This window comes from Caloenas nicobarica, chromosome 3 (genome assembly GCF_036013445.1).
Source record: "Caloenas nicobarica isolate bCalNic1 chromosome 3, bCalNic1.hap1, whole genome shotgun sequence".
In the NCBI taxonomy this organism is placed as follows: Eukaryota; Metazoa; Chordata; class Aves; order Columbiformes; family Columbidae; genus Caloenas; species Caloenas nicobarica.
The window spans coordinates 105,231,622-105,248,249 of record NC_088247.1 but is presented as its reverse complement, the minus strand read 5'-3'; the positions used below and the strand labels follow the sequence as shown (position 1 = coordinate 105,248,249).

The 16,628-nt window shown below is 46.6% G+C and overlaps 1 protein-coding gene across 3 annotated transcripts in view; it reads right to left on the bottom strand.

The window, feature by feature from the left end:
• Positions 1–704: 704 nt before the first annotated feature.
• Positions 705–16,628, bottom strand: part of ALK (ALK receptor tyrosine kinase) — an 83,250-nt gene continuing 67,326 nt past the window's right edge. For all 3 annotated transcript variants that reach the window (XM_065630536.1, XM_065630537.1, XM_065630538.1), the window contains 7 exons: positions 12,592–12,689; positions 11,420–11,512; positions 9,618–9,719; positions 8,086–8,220; positions 7,417–7,507; positions 4,038–6,100; positions 705–1,599 (listed from right to left, as the gene is read on the bottom strand). In XM_065630536.1, the coding sequence (XP_065486608.1) occupies positions 5,396–6,100; positions 7,417–7,507; positions 8,086–8,220; positions 9,618–9,719; positions 11,420–11,512; positions 12,592–12,689 (1,224 nt within the window). In that variant the 3' untranslated portion in view covers positions 705–1,599; positions 4,038–5,395. The remainder of the gene's footprint in view (positions 1,600–4,037; positions 6,101–7,416; positions 7,508–8,085; positions 8,221–9,617; positions 9,720–11,419; positions 11,513–12,591; positions 12,690–16,628) is intronic.

The following is a 16,628-nucleotide window of genomic DNA, read 5'->3' as shown; positions in this document are numbered from 1 at the left end:
GGGGAACATACGGAGGAAGCAAAGTGTGGGCAAAATGGAGAAAGAGGAGAGGTGCCTGCCGGATACCTGCTCAGGAAAAAGTCTTGTTAACTAAACCACAGCTCCATCCTGCAGGAGAACGAGCAGTGCAAGAGAATATGGTTTATAGGTAAGTCAGTGCTCATTTTAAGGAGCATTTCTTGAGAAAGCAGCTACCTGCAGCACAGGAGTGGTACAGAGAGGGGGGAAAAGAACATTTCAGGGCAGGAGCCACCTCTTCCCATGTTGGTCACAGGACTGTAGGGCACTCCACTGTATTAAAATACAGCTTGTAATTAGACCTACTCAAAGTCCACGTACAGACTCGAAGAAAAATGCTGTCTTGGGATATAAACATTTAAGAATGTAAACACCTAGATTCTCTCTTCAGCCATATACTTTGTTCTCTCTATACCGGCCAGTCTCCTGTAGGTAAAGGCCAACCTTGGTGATTTGGCACCTTTGGAAGAAACTTGGAGATGTGACATTTGCAATGCAAACAAGTCAAACTCGCTGCTGCCAGCCAGGAAGGTGACTGTCTCAGTTTAATACCACACCTGCTCCTTTCTCTGTCCTTCTGTAACTTCACCAAGTAAAAACTGATCTCCAGAGCCATCCCTTGGTTATTACAGAAATGATTTGACATTGACCCAATCATTACACAGCGCAACACAGAGAAAGCCATTTTATTTGTCTTCATGCCTTGTGGTTCACTACACTTGTTTACAATACAAATACACTATTCAATACAAAATACTCATTACCATATATTAGTATTTTTCTTCATAGTATCCCTGAAGCCCACAGGCCCTTCCTTTATAAACAACGTTGCATAAACTGCTGTACATGAGACAGACACTCCTATAATGAAGCTTTGTTACTAAAAGAAGCCAGATGCAGACAATTCGGACATTTTCCTGTGATGGGTTGAACTTTAGGACAGACAAACGCTGATGTCTTTGCTGCAGTGAAAGGCTGTTTTATGCTATTCCTATCTCAAGGTTCTCGTCAGCCAGCAGACGGGCTCAGTAACAGGAGCAGACATGCAAAGTTAAGTCCTTCAGAGCCCATTTCACACCTCTTACATCAGGCAGCATGTGAGCGGCTGCGCCCAGCGCTGCTGCGGCTGCTCTGGCGCTGAGCCTGTGGCCTTCGGGCACAGACAGGGGGACACCAAGGGACCCACAGCACTGGGAAGGGCTCAGCCACATTAACGCAGCCCCCCCTGCTTTCAACCCGTGGTATCAAAACCTCCTTCCTTGCTAGAGCAAAGCCCCTCTCCTGCCACCACGCGAAGAAGCAGAACCACCCAAACTTCTTGCCTCCATTTCCAGGCACAGGATGGAGAAAAAAGATTCAGCAGCAAAAAGGAAGATGGAAGGAGGGCTGGAAAGGTAGACAAACAGGCATCCCAACCTCATTTACCTTCAGCAGCTTACAGAATCAGAAACCTACCTAACATTTACAGGAAACGGTTAAAATCCAGGTGGAAGTAAGCCATTGTCCGAGTAAGAGTGGTAGCACAGGATTGTCCCAGTCGTGCTTTACATCCTGTAGATCATACTGCTTCCTGCTGCTCCCCTGTAGAGTGAGGAAGACACATAAGACAAGAATGTAACCATTGCCAATGGAAAAGATTAAGTCTTAAAAACAAGTTCCTTAAAACTATTTACATTGTCTCAATGAATTATATTTTAAAAAAAAATAAGTCAAAGACAAAAAACAGGTAAGGAGGTTAAAATAACTTGATGATTTTTTTTTTTTTTTTTTCCTCCTACATCACTGTAAGGGAATTTGGGATTAACACATGCTGAGCTGCTTTGGTCTTGTGAGCTCACGGTGACTTAAGCCCCACTGTTCTCTGCAGCTCTGAGAACTGAACTGGACACAGAAATTTAAAATTCCTGGTTTATGACTGGACAAAACGCTGCTGCTAATGGTGTACAGCTACAGAAAATGTGCTAGAATGAAACTGCGAGAAGCTGGAACACAAGAAACATGAACACTGAACACTTCTAGATGTTGCAAAAGAAATGCTAAAATAAATTCTATCAAGTACCTTCTTGTACAGAATGTAAGCCACAGTCTCCCCACAACTGTGTTGAGTAAGTAACTCAGCTCTTTACACGGACACACCAAGTCTAGAACCTCTGAACTGCAGTCTGTTGGCCTCACCCTTCAGCTGCTTTGGGGTGCTGTAGTAAATGATTGTGCCCGAGTGTGAATTGTTACTTGAGTGATGGAAGAACTGGGTACCATGAAGAAAAGCTTTCCTCGCAGCATCCCAGTGATACCAGTAAAATCTTGCATTGTCACTGAAATCCTGGCAATGCTTTGGCAACAGGACGGATGCTTAAAGTTAAGCAATGCCATTGCAGAACGACCAGGAAACTCTGTGGTGCAGCTGCGCACAGGTAGCAGAGCAGCCTTAAGTACAGGCAATTAATTCACAGACATCATTTGTCATTGATGGCATTAGTTGTTTTCTAAGAAAGAGGACAGGCAAATACTCCAAGTGTTGTTTCTGAGTGGCAAGATTTGATTAGCATCAGTATTTACAAAATGATTTTTGCAACCTGGGGTACTGTGTTTGGACAGCACACAGGGGTACCAGCCTGAATGCTTCCTCTGCAAGAGCTCAGAGATTTTTTTTTTTTTTTTTAATTATTGTACTAAAAATAAGTGCAAACTAGATTTCTGAATTCCCCTCAATTCCAAGAGTTAATAGGGGAGATTTAAAAGAAGCCAACAACACAAAAACCCCACAACAAAGCATTTTACACTGAAGACACTGGAAGGAAGCTTACTTAAAACCACCTGCTACTGCAGGAACAGGATTTATCTTAATGCGCTGTACTCAACAGACTGGAGAATTTCAGCAGTAATTCACTATTTCCCTTGGCCAGAATTATCTCCTCACGTATTCCATAGGTAAGAAGCAGTAATGTGTTTAGCTCCTTCGTTGTTTACAACTCCCATTCTTCAAGAGCATTTCAGTTGAACTTCTGGGATAAAATAACTGCCCAGCACAGCTGGGGCCTTTTACCCCCTTCACTCCCACAAACTTACAATCATCTCTTGCTGCTCGCGCTTTTAATGCTTCTTTAGAAATGCTACTTTTGACATCATACCCTGGCAGCCTATCTGCCTTTGTGCCACATCAGAGCTTTGCCCCAGATCTAAGAATTAATAATTTCCACTAGTCAAACATCACTAACTTTGCAACTTCTTGTATATTATTTAAGAACATTCATCAGTATACAGGTCAGATCCTGCCCTCAGTAACAAGCAAAAGGCAGGACAGCAAAAACTCAGAGTGCTCCTATGCAAAGAAGAGCTAAAGAAAAACAATATGACGAGATTCAGCCCTTTTGAAAATGAGAAAAAAGAAATATTTAAATGAAAATTGCTATTATATGTGAATAACAGACCAGCATAAGAAACTGTTCTAATAGTGTGTACCTGGTGAATTAATCAGCCTTCCTGAGACTCTGGAAAACTACCCCATTGAGCTCGAACGAGTGGCCCGTGTGACAGGAACACAGTCCTACGCTGGACAGAATCCCTCCCCAGTGGCTATTCCCCAAGCCTCATAACCTCGCAGATCACAAATATTCTCTTAATGCAAGCTGAAGCAGCCTGCGCGCAGCAGGAGAGCACCCGAGGTGTGCAACCCTCGTGATCCCCACCAAGCTCACGCGGCTGCGTTGGATCACCAGCAGACGAACATGAAATCTGGAGCAGCTCCTGACCCAAGCTTCCCAACACAAGAGCAGAGCCCCATTAGCCAACCCCCACACTCAGCTTCGGCATTCATCTAAAAAAGGTTTTTAGTTCTGTGTATCAGAGGTGTCAGAAGGGCAGGTTAGGAGAGCACACTACCTCCCCTCTCTTATTTATTATTTTTTTAGAAGGATGGTGGCCCAAACCTAGCCCTCCGATGTCAGTCTGCATGTCTCAAAGGTTAGGAGCAGTATATATGGATTCTGGTTTGCTCTCTTATGAGGACAGGAGCTCACCTCCATGTTTGGATCCAGGGCCAGATTCGGTCACTTCACTGAAACGCAGAGTCTCAGACTGAAGAACACATCCACATTCCTTTGCTGATGCTCCATTACACCTATTTCCTTGGAAACAGGCATCCCTTTTTCGGATAGCGTTCATGCTAAAACAGCTCCTTGCAACCCTAAGTTGAAGTTACTAACGCACAACTTTACACGTGAATTACTTCCTACATCTATGTTTTGACAATACACTTAACTGGAATATTTTTCATGCACAAGGTGTACAAAATGAGTCAATGCAGTGCTTGTCTTTAAACCACTATCATACACTTTTTGTTAAAGAACAAGGGCTCTAAACCTTGCAAACACAGACAGTATCTGGCATCCAGACTGTGGCACGATGTAGTCTTCCACCTTTATGTTGTTGTCTGTACAGTGTACGTCAAAGGCTCTTGTAAACCTCTGAGGTATGTGGGTGGCTGTCCATTTTCAGGGCACGATGAAAGTTCCTCTCATGGCTATGGTCCTTTAAAACTTCACCTTGGTTCTGCTTGACATGCACAAGTTCCTGATGAAGGACATTCCTACTTTTGTAGGCCAGAAGGAATTTTAAAGGGCTTTACGCAGTTTTAGTTCTTAAGTATGGGGGAAAAAAAAAAAGAGAAACAAAACAAAAAAACCCTAGCCAAACAATGTCCTCCACACTCCCAACCCAGAATATACCTCATAGCATCTACACGCATCATCTGTGCTTCCTCTCCTCTCTCTTTCAAGGAATGTGGTATGACCAGTGTATTGCCCTGCCACCACCACCACTGTGCATTCAAGGACTTTCGAAGACCGGACTGTAGCTGGGACACAACTTGGGCATGTGCCATCGCGTCACCATTCAGCGCTGTTGTATCCTTTTTCAGTTTGGATGGAGGACGCTCTCCCCAAACCCGCTACAACCTCTGGCAGCTGCCGGAGACCTTCAGGTGTTCTACAGCAACCACAGGGTCGGCCTGGAAACCCCAGACATGAAACACTCGGTGAGCCGCAGCTTTACACTTAAGCAGAGAATGAACAACTGAGAAAAGCTCACAGGAAGGGCATGACAACAACCATGCGTATGAGTTGATGCAACAGCAGCAGGGCCTTGCAGATAACATCTCTTTCCTGTATCCTCCCTCCCCCTTGGTTCTTTTACTCTGGTGATTTGAAGCCTCTCAGGTCGGTTGAAATTACAGCTTCGAGGGTGGCACTTTCGGAGCAAGTTGGCACAAGATGGAAGGTGATGCGGTCGGATCCCTTGCTCGTGGTGTGTTGGGTAACAGGACATCTCTTCAAGGCTCAGGGGCCACAGGGGGAAAAGTCAAGAGGGTAAAGGGCTCTCATGGCCCCTGCTGGGTTATGTGGCTCTTGTTTCTAAGGACGGGGTCCTCGTAACTGCTCGTGCAAGGTGGCGTGGAGGCTTCCAAGGGTAAGCCCTGCTGTTGGTACCCATAGTTGACATTCCCACAGGGGAAGTGGCGGAGCCTAAAGAGAGGCACTTCTTTAACGCTTGCTGTTAGGGAAGATGGCTCCAACAGCAGGGAGGACCCGGGCAGCCGGCCAGTCACAATGTTGGGCCCCACAGTACAGTTTCCTTCCTGTCCCAAATTCTCCCTCTCGGGCATCTCCTTCTCCAGCAGAGAACTGTTCTTGCTGGCCTGCTTCTCTGCAAACCAGGAACCGTAGGTTGGGTTCCAGAGGTTGGTGGGCTTGTTTCTGGAGCCCCGGCTTTTGTGCAGCTCAGAAGGGGGATTGGACTGGGCATAGGCCATGTTGATATGTCCCCCCACTGAGGTTGGCGGCACCTTCCCCGGGACTGGTGGTTCCAAGGCTCCCACTTTGCCTAGAGCTTTTCCAGCAGTGATGGCTGACGGCAGGGGTGGTGGAGACGGCAGAGTTTGCTTGTCATCCTTTCTATCTTGGTGTGTGGAGACCAAAAGAGGAGGAATTCCTTCTGGATCGTCAGGGCGCATCGCTACCTTCTCCTCCTCCTCAGCTGACGGGCCGTATTCTACTGGCAAAGCAGTGTTGATGACATCTGGATCCTGCCGGAGAGAACAGCGAGAATTTCTCAAAGCCTGCTACCGTCATGCATACTCGGACTTGATAAAAAACCCGACACGCCTGACAGCTGTCACGCCATGATCACAGAGCATCTTTCCCACCACCCAGAGCCCATATTCCATGGGTAGAGGATGCTAACAAAATCCAGTTAGCCATGAGATGCAATAGGATATCCTTAAAATTGAACTCTTCAAAAAAAAGCAACCCTAAAACTCACCACAGAACAGCAGAGGCACAAAGCCAATGAAAAACATGAAAAACAGCCAAATTTCCTGTGGGAATGTTGTTTTGGAATCTATATCATCTTGAAGTTCATAACTTCCTCAGATAATATGAGACAGTTTCAGCCATGAAAGTATTGCTTCCACACACAACAAGGGAGGAATGGGAATGCAGAGAGAAGGCAATATTGGCAGACCCCTTGAATCCTGAATCCATAGGGACTGCAGTCCTGAGCTATTTAAGCAGTTTTGAAAATTAAACTGAGAGAAAACGTGGTGATCTGAGCAACCTTTAATTATTGTAGATGACATGGCAAGCTATAGATAGCAGAAAACAACGCTTCTCAATCCCAGCATCCAAACACATGAAAAACAGACCAAACCTCCCGACCAGCGAGGGAAAGCAAACTGACTAGAGGCAAATAACTGTGTGAGCCCACACAAGAAGCCTGCGCTGATGCAGGCAGCAAAACATTTTCAAAACTATTCCATTCCTTGGAAGCTAAAAATGGTGGTAAAAAAAAAAAGAAAATCAGATTTCAACCTGGAAAGCCAGCCATATCCTTCCCCCACTGCTTAGCCTTAGAATCCCTACTCCTTTGGGATGGCTGCCTCCACCTGCATTCTCCAGCACAGCCAGATTTGGAAAAATGTGCGCGGCTGCAGAAGCCACCTGGAAAAGGTGCTCTAAGCCAGGACCAATTCTGCTCAGTGCTGACCACATCTTAAGGGTGAACACTGGGATGGAGTGGCTGACATGACACATGGGAAGCATGTATGGGTGCTGGCCTGTCTTAACTCTTTTGCTTGTTAGAATCTGTGCTTTTAGGAGCAGAACTACAGGTCTACTCTTTGTAAAGCTAAGTTTGTGCCTTTTGGCAGTAAAAGACAAGAAGGATCAGCCTCCTGATGGGGTAAATACCCCAGCCACTGGTCCCAGGCTGACACAGTAATGGTCCCAGGCTGACTGCAGAAATGCAGTGCTGCCTGCTCATCGCATGTTCTGGCTCGCCTAAACTGCTCCTCGATGGGAATCCTCCCCACCCCTCTCAGTCGAGACAAATGAACATTGATACCTGAGTGCAGTACTCAATCCTCTCCAGGATTATGGCAAAATTTGGCCGGTCTTCCGGCTGGTGCTGCCAACATTGGGTCATAATGCGGTAACTGGAAGAGCAGAATAGGAGATGCTCATAAATAGCAGATCCTGTTGGTACAGAACAGCTACTTGCTGCAGCCTAGAAACCACGAGTACACATCACCACTCTGACTGTAATAAATACAAGTGCTCTGCCTTCCCCAGAGTCAGACAGCTGAGGTGATGGCAACCACGGAAATGTGGCCACCAGTGGGGTGAAATCCACAGCACATCAGAGAAATAACCCACCCACCTGAAATCCCTTAGGCAATTCACTAGAGATAGGCGAGGCTACAGGTAATGGAGACCAGTTTTCCCCACCTGTGAAGAACCTCATATATTAGTGGTTTCAGGGCTAACCTAAGGCACAGAAATATTGCACCATCTTTGACTGAAAAAGCAGTAGCCAGTACTTCTCAAAGGGGCCCTGAATTCTTCTCCAAAGCACACAGAAAAATTAACTAGTAGAGAAGTCACTGGCACTTAAATTCAATAAGGTAGATCCGTCAAGATAAGATCAATCTTAGAAGTGATTGAGTTCTGACTAGAGAACAGCATTCAAACATAACCTTATTTGTATGAATATATCAAAGTTAAAATCTCGTACACAGGGCCAGGGCAGTTTTTAGGTGGATCCATCCTTCCTCCGTTGGTTACAAACTCCAGAACCTCCTGGTTGCTTTTGCTAGGGTAGGGCATGTATCCCAAAGAGAATATCTCCCACAGCAGTACGCCAAAGGACCTGAACACAGAGGAGAAGGAAAACAAAGTGAAGGACATGGGAATGACCATCACTGAGGGGCAATGCCCCTGGATGCAGCACCGTCAACATTGCTCTCTGTGGTCTGTTCTCAGGCAGCTTGTGGAAATCACTGCTGCAGGATTCAGACATAAATAAGCTGCATAGTTGTAACTGTGGACTTTGAGTAATTTAATGAATGCTAATAGTTGACTGTTAAGTGAGTGAATCCTATGATAAAGGTAGGTAAATATGGTTGCTTTACCATTGTACTCAGCACTGTTCAACTAGATGTAACAAATGAGAAAGTCAGGTTATGCTTTTCTGAGACATCAGTCCCTGCTGGAGACAGCTCTGAGTGGAGCAGTGGCCTGATCACTTACGAAAAACTTTCCCTCTTGATTAAGCTGCTCTGCATGAAATAACACACCAATGAATCCCCACCGATGCTCTGAGCCCCACAGCCCCAAACTGTAGCTCAGAGTGCAACAAAAACGTTCCCCAGCTAACATCACAGTGCTGGGCCTGTGTGGTGTGGCTTGCGAAGCCCTGGGGACAACGGGACAGGACCCCCTCCAAATCTGCTCAGCTGCTTGGAAGTCACCCCCTTATTGATTAAAATTGCAAAGCACTATGTGCAGCAATGGGAAACTCTTGTGCTTGGTGCTGCGACAGGCAGCAGCTCAGCCACACGAGAGCTTGTACCTCCACCCCTCTGTCGGGGCTTGCTCTGGAGCTGTGTCCCCTCCACAAACCTCCAGAGCTCTTGCCTCCTGCTCACCCAATCTCCCTCCCCCTCTTGTAGCCACTGGCAACTCAAGAGCTCACAGCGCTGCTGCAGGCCAGGAGAAAGATGAAAGCTGCAATACATAACATCACAGAATAGTTTGGTTTGGAAGGGACCTTCAAAGCTCATCTAGTCCAACCCCCTGCAATGAGCAGGGACATCTTCAACTAGATGAGGTTGCTCAGAGCCCCGTCCAGCCTGGCCTGGAATGTCTCCAGGGATGGGGCATCTACCACCTCTCTTGGCAACCTGGGCCAGTGTACATGATGCTCTTCTCCCTCACTGGCAGGATGGACCCTGCCTGCAGCCTCCCGTGCTGCTTTCCTCTGTATGGAACTAACACATTCTTCCCTGTAGCAGTGAAGAAGCACTTGCATCTGCCTCAACCTCCCTTCCCTGCCTGCTCACCTCCCTGGCAGCACCCGCCTTTGCACAGGTCTGACCTTTCTGTTCCGTTGCCTCCTCCAAGAGTAATGGCTCTGAAAGACCCAGCTTGTCTTTTTAGTAAAGGAGAAATGAACAAGAACATGCGTTTTTTACAAAATATTCACACTTTACAAAAGAGGTTACAACACAGACAGACAGACGGGACTAAGAAAGAAAGGAAGCGCACCATGTGTCTGTTTTTGATGTAAATATCCCTTCCATGAAAGCCTCAGGAGGCATCCATTTGACAGGCAACATTGCACACCCCCCCTTCCGATAGTAGCTGGCTCTGCAAAGAACAAACAAAACAGAGAGTCAGCCAAGAATTCAGAAAATGTCATTAATTTAGAATTTTTATAATTACAAATATCAAAATTATAAGCCAGAGGAGACACCATTTAGACAAAACAGCATGGCACAGCTGAAGAGATCTGCTCCTTCTCACAAAAATAGTGGAAATGGGCAGACCAGGGAATGACTGCTCTCATGTCCCTCGCTTTAGGCCCGATCTGGTGAACCCAGGTTATGGTTACCTGTGTGCACACTCCTAGTGAATTACTCACACAGTGACCTGCTGTTGGCAGGGCCGTCCTCCTGTACCTTTCAGCCACAGCAAGATCTCCACCTCACCTCACACATGGTCACCTTGAGCACCCCCACCAAAAATAAACAAAGTCTGTCCCATATGTCTGAAGCACTGCAAGTGAAACGCAAAAACCTGAGTGAGAACCAGGGGTCAGTGAGGGGGATGCTTGGCCATTAGAGCTGGGAGAGGAGTACACAAACCACCTCCCGTGCTCCTGAGAGAGGAAGTACATCCATTCTTTAGTGTCATCATCATTTAAAACAAAACCTACAAGCCTTAGATCCCATGCTGGCAGCTGCAGGAGGCCGCTTGTGGTATCACTGTTCAGAACTACACAGCCAGAGCATCCAAAGGATGTTCCTGGACACAGGAACATGTGCAAACTTCAAAGGCATCTTTGAAAACTCAGCACCAAAGCGCTCATCTTGGCAGTCGGTTCTGCTGATTGTGTGACAGACGCTACTTTGTCCCAGCAGAGTCCCATCTGAGAGCGGGGCAGAGCGGGGGCTCTTTGTGAAGGGAGAGGGAGGAGGGAAGGAAAAAAAATAAGCGGCTCTGACACACTTGGGCTTTTGAAGGTAGCACTCTGTATCACCTCAGGCTGTGATACTGTCAGATCTCAAGTTAAGCAGAGCCAGGCCTGGCTTAGTAATTGCACAGGACAATCCCCAAGCAGGTAAAAAAGAAGGCAAGGCACCGGAATAAACAGCGCGGGTGACTGAGAACAAGGCATTTCTTCCGAGTCAGAGGCAAATCAATTCCTCAGCACAGCAGGACAAGGTGCTGCGCTTCTGGAGGTGCTATCTGGAAGATGAGGTATCAAACTGCAGCCCTGACTGCTCATGGTCATTAAAGATTTCCTGGCACTTCCTGCAAGAGCAGAGTAGTTAACCCTGCGTCCTGGCTGAATTCCAGTTTGGGTGATTACATTTTCCTGACCTTCCTCTGCACCTTCCTCCTTTATCTGCAGTAAATTGAGGAGATTTACTGATGACATCAAACCAAAGGGGCAGAGGTAGTATCAAGGAGAGAGATTAAACTCAGAATGATTTGGAACCACAAAAACAAAAGGGCACATCAATGCCATTCAGTGTGGAGAAGCTAAAGACAAGAAACTGAGGACATAGTACAAGAGAGAAGAAAAATGCCCTCCACGACCATCAGACTTCATCACCCGGAAGAAAGCTGTCAGGAGTGGGAAAAGTTTGCAGAGCACGGTTAAACTACGCATGAAGACAAACACCAAAAATGCATTAGCTGGGATTCAGCAGGGTAGCATCTCTCCACTCTGCCTTGCTAGCGTTATGCAGAGCAGGGTAGAGCCTGCTCTCCTGCACAAACACCGCTCCTCACTCGTTTTAGCCAGCTGCCACTTGCAGATACCCTGGGCTTAGCTCTGCTACCTGTATATATCCCGGGCCATTCCAAAGTCTCCAATTTTAGCCACTCTCCCCGGCCCTCGACAGGTAAGGAGGCAGTTCCTGGCAGCAATATCCCTACAAGGAAAGGGAATAAAAGCAAGAGAAAGAGAAGAACCACTTAATCATTTGACAATTTTGCAAGCCAAAAAGAAAACAAACAATAGTAGCTACTTTCCTGAGCTGCAGAGAGCCCACAAAAGCCAGATAAGTCAGTGTTTATAGATAACTGGTGATGTCCCAAATTCCAATCTAGCCCAAAAGCAGGAACAGTTTTGCTTTTTAACATTTCCTCTTTAATCCCCATGTAACAACTTCCAGCTGAAAGGATGGGCTCCCATGAGCCTCCCTTCCAACCAGGAGCTATTTTTACGTCTCTAAGGAGTTGCAAGCAGTGAGGCTGAGTTCAGCAATGTGCCAGTACCAACACTAGGTTGTCTGGGGAATGATCTGCTGACCTGTTACTACCATGCTCGTTTGAATATTGTCAAATGGGTGTTGTACTGTCAGAGACAGGATAAACAACAATGTGCAGGTGTTCTGAAGACAGAAGCTACAGGCCTGAATCCGTGTGTGCAGGTAAAGCTCCAGCTTCACCTCTGCTGGGCTGAAGTAAACCTTGAGATCTGAATAATGTGGTGGTATATCTTGTGGGTAACTCTTTCAGGAGAGTGAACTACAATTTCTCTCTACTCATCTCTACATAATGCTCCAGGCAGAATAATAGACATTTGCCAAACACCCTGCTCTGCAGGACCAGGTAACAATAGTCATAAGGTGTTGCACTTCTGGCTGTACTTCCATTCTTCAAGAGGGAGAAGAAAAGGGTTCCAGAACAAGCAGAAAGGCACTAAGCAAAATTTATGACGGGGAGAGCTTCGAAGACTTCCGTCACAAGATTGTGTTTCCATTTGCAGAGTAGCCAAACAGGCTGCACAAGTGCATGCACTGAGGCTTTGGTAAAACCTCAGTCCTCTGCAACATGGTTTATAGCAGCCTGTCTGTTAATTGCTTCTATTATTCTGATTTTACCTACCTTGTTTAAAGGTATCCAGCCACTAGAGTGCAGCAGGACATAAACATCAAGCAGCATATTACGAGTCCCTCCTGGCCTGTATGCAAGCCATGCCCATGCTGACACAGGTGTGCTCACCTACCTGTGAATGAAGTGGTTCTCCTCCAGGTACTGACACCCACAAGCGATGTCACGAGCCACATGGAGCAAGTCCAGCATGGAAAGGGAGGAGGGCTGATTCTACCAAAAGACAAATGACAAACATGGGTTAAAAGCAAGAACATGACATGATTCATCACTGGTACAGCACTGGGAACTCTCCAACATGTGACATAGCCCAGACGTTAATACACAAAGGGATTGCAAAAATGCACAAGAGAGAGCTCATATGCATGAACTATGCAAAGGATGTGCAGGCACGATGTCATGCAAATCCCAGGGACAGAATCAGAACAGCTGGATCTGACTTTCCAGCTCTGTTGGGAAGCCCCTGTAAGAATTTCTCCCCATTCTCATGGGAGATACTTGTGAATTTTCAGCCTGATTTTTGAGGAGATCTGTAGCCTGAACTGGTCCTCACTCAGTTTCTTTGTATTTTTGCTAGCTCTTCTCTAAAGTCACCTTGAACAATGAGAATGACATTTGGTATAATAGCATGAGTCACATTTGCTCTTTCCCTCCTCCACATCTGTGTAGGTTTTTTCTTGCCCCTCAGAGCACTGACACAGGTTTGTGTAGCCAAGGGCTATGGAAGAGTAAGGCTGCCAACTCCTGGTCCCTGCCCCTCTGATGAAGGCTACAGCCCTTGCCAGCAGGAGCAGATGCTTTAGTGAGCAGGGCAGGCTGAGTACCAGCTTGCGTTTGCTGGCCTCTGAAGCAAAACCATCAGCGTCTGCATCGAGGTGTGAAGCCGTGATCCCTGCAGCCAGTCCTGTGTAGGAGGAGGAGACCAGCGGGGTGATGATAAACAACCGGGCAGGACCTCAGGGAATGGCAGGAAGATGTGCCAGGGGAGGTTTAGGTTGGACATGAGGAAAAGGTTCTTCACCCAGAGGGTGCTGGAGCACTGGAACAGGCTCCCCAGGGAGGTGTCACGGCCCCAAGCCTGACAGTGTTCAAGAAGAGACTGGACAACACCCTCAGACACACGGTGTGAACTGTGGGGTTGTCCTGTGCAGGGACAGGAGTTGGACTTGATGATCCTTGTGGGTCCCTTCCAGCTCCGGACATTCTATGATTCTATGACTGCTTACTCCACAGCTGCCATTTGCTAGCTAAGTGTTTCTCTGTGGCCTTAGTTACTTGACCAAACAAGCCTGTCCCAACCTTTGGCTCTTTCTCGTGACACCTACCATGCTGCCCAGTGCCCAAAAGGCACACCTGCCCAGGGGTCTCTCCCACCGATGCACAAAGCAGCACGGGTTCTCCAGTGACAGGGACTGCTGGCTCTGCCAGCCCGTCTGTTGTGATGAAACTATCTCCAGACTGATGTGATGCTGTGCTGGCCATCCCATCTGATCTAAACCACTGCTAACTGGGACTGGAAGTAAGTCCAGGCTCTGCAGCAGGCAGCAGCCAGTAGTTAAACAGGGAACACTGGCTCGTAAAACGTAGAAAAAGTCTTAAAGAGATTAGGAAAAACCTGGCCTCAACACGCAACTAATGCAATAATTGAAAAATGCTGCATCTCTGTGTGAACAAAGCCTGCTTTTTTTCAGTGCAGTGCCATAAAAAGAAAATTGTTTGTGACTATGTACCACCTGCCTATATTTTATTATTTACACAGTATAGTTCATTGCATATATATACTTAACTGATTCTTTAAAACACCAGACTGCATCTCCCCCTAAAACCTTTCTTTTTGCAGACTAACAATTTTCTGAAAACATAAAGCCTTTCTCTCACCCCACTTTTGTGGGGAGGGGGGAATAATATTTTTTTATCTCTGCATGTTAAACTGACTCACCAGCTACACAACATGGCTACAGTAAGAAAGGATGCAGATGCCTTCTTTTTTTCCCTTCAGGGCACAACCAATGGGAAATAAATATCTCTATCCATTCCCTCCTCTTCCGAGCAAGGGTCAGAAACCTGAAGTGAAAACTGAGTAAAAAGCCCAATTCTTTATGTGTAATCGATTCCAGATCTGAGCTATACTGCAAGGCAGTCAGTAGGCTGAAGCCACAGGCTGATTTCAACAGCATAGCATTTTTTCCTCTTTTTCCCTTTTTTTCCCTTCCTTCTCCTCCACGGATGAATTCCTTCCACCTTTTATTTGGCTAAATATAGTCCTAAAACAGATGTGACTGCCCACCCAAGGACAATTTAGCCATGTAATTTGTTTGAAAAATGGAGGTTTGGGATACATTTTGCAAGGGGAGCAGCCTTGAGACACCAAAGGATTCACTTTACAGCTTTTGCTCCCCAGATGAATGGACAATGGCAGCTGCAATGCACCACTGCTCAGAGCAGTGGGCACGCTGGAAGCACTCGCCTGACACCCCCCTGGGTGAGGCTGAATCTTGCTAAAGGTGAATGGAATTCTGTGTACTGTTCAGTGTAATCACTGCTCTGTGCAACAGGCTGTGCAACGCAAAGGAGGGGAATCATTCATCCATATACGATTTATCTTCCAGAGCTGTTCTTTGATTGCTGTGCTGTGTGTGCGAGAAAGATCAGCACTGAACTTCCCAGAATAGACAATTCTGCAACACTCATAAGGAGCAAAGGCTCTGATTCCAGGCATCTCTGAATCTACCAGAATGCTTCTCTCCAGATGAGGAGGAAGGGGTAATTCTATAATAGATGTGAAACTTTACTAGAAATGGGGCTGAGAAGCCCTTCAGGACCATAAACCCTCGACCCGTGGAGAAGTTTCAGTCTGAAGCTTACAAGAGTAGACCTGGCTGGCACAAACTGACAATATTCCACAAGTCACTGGTATTGTATCTGTGATGTTGGATGAATATTTGGTTTACACATATGATCAATTCTTGCTTAGAGTCCAGAAGAATCACCACGTGTTGGCTGAACATTGCTTTCATTATTTATGTGAAGACGACAGACGAACGACATGCCAATAACCTGTGCGCTGGCAGCATCCTGATCTCCCATTAAGTTGCATCCCATTTCCTGATACCTCCTGCAGAAGCTCTAGCTTCCCACTTCATGTCCCTTGCAACATCTTAACTTCCCCCTTCCCTCGCTTTACCTCCTTCTCCTCCATTCCCTCTCTTCCCTTCCATGTTTTTCAGTGGCTTGCTCCGAGTCACACAGGTTCTTGCTGGCAAGCCAAACAAGACAACTGTTCTGCTCAGTGCTCATTCAAGGATGTTGCTTTCTCCTTCCAGGAGCCCTGGGAGGTGAGAATGCCTTTGACATCTCTATTAAGTTTCACTGAAACTGGCCAATGAATTTGAGGTTAGTGGCAGGGGAGTGGGGAGAACAACTGGGGGAAGAAGGTTGAGAATGAACACATAAATCTTTTATCTTCTGCAATCAGGATGAAAACAGAAGTAGGTGCAAAAGACAAGGTAGTAAGGAAATCAGATAGAAAAGACAAAACTGGGAAAGAAAAAAAAAAAAGAGAACCAAGTGAAAATGACAACAGTAATTCATATGGTGTTTACTGCACAGTGAGCAGTGCACCTCTGCTACAGAGTCAGTCAGCCAGGTCTTGTGTGTTCAGTTCATTCCTGTTGGAAGCAAAGCTCACAAAAGCCTGTTTACTCTGCAGTGTTCCTTGTCTTTCCTTTCCGTTAACAGACCTGGAAAACTAGACATCCAGTCTGCTAGGCCTGCTTTCAACCTGCACTCCTTGAATGAGCAATAGGAGGAACAAAGCAGCTCACGGTTCATTAGGAGCAATGCAAAGATACAGTCGGCAGTACTGAGCCACGGGCCTCATGTGCAGAGACTGTCACACCTCAAGTACATGCAGAGGATGAAGCCACTTCCACAGCTGCATCCCGTACCTCGCAGAGCACAACACCCCGACACATCTCATCTCTCCTCAGTGAGCCAGTCTCCTAGCTTTGTAGTTTCTGAGCCAGCAGTCAAGCTTGTGCACCAGAGGCTGATTTCTCAGCACTCACAGCTGCCATTAGCCCCTCAGAAGCTGCCCCCGCAGCCAGAGAATGAATTACCCTGTCATTCTCACCAGGCATCCACCGCATGGGA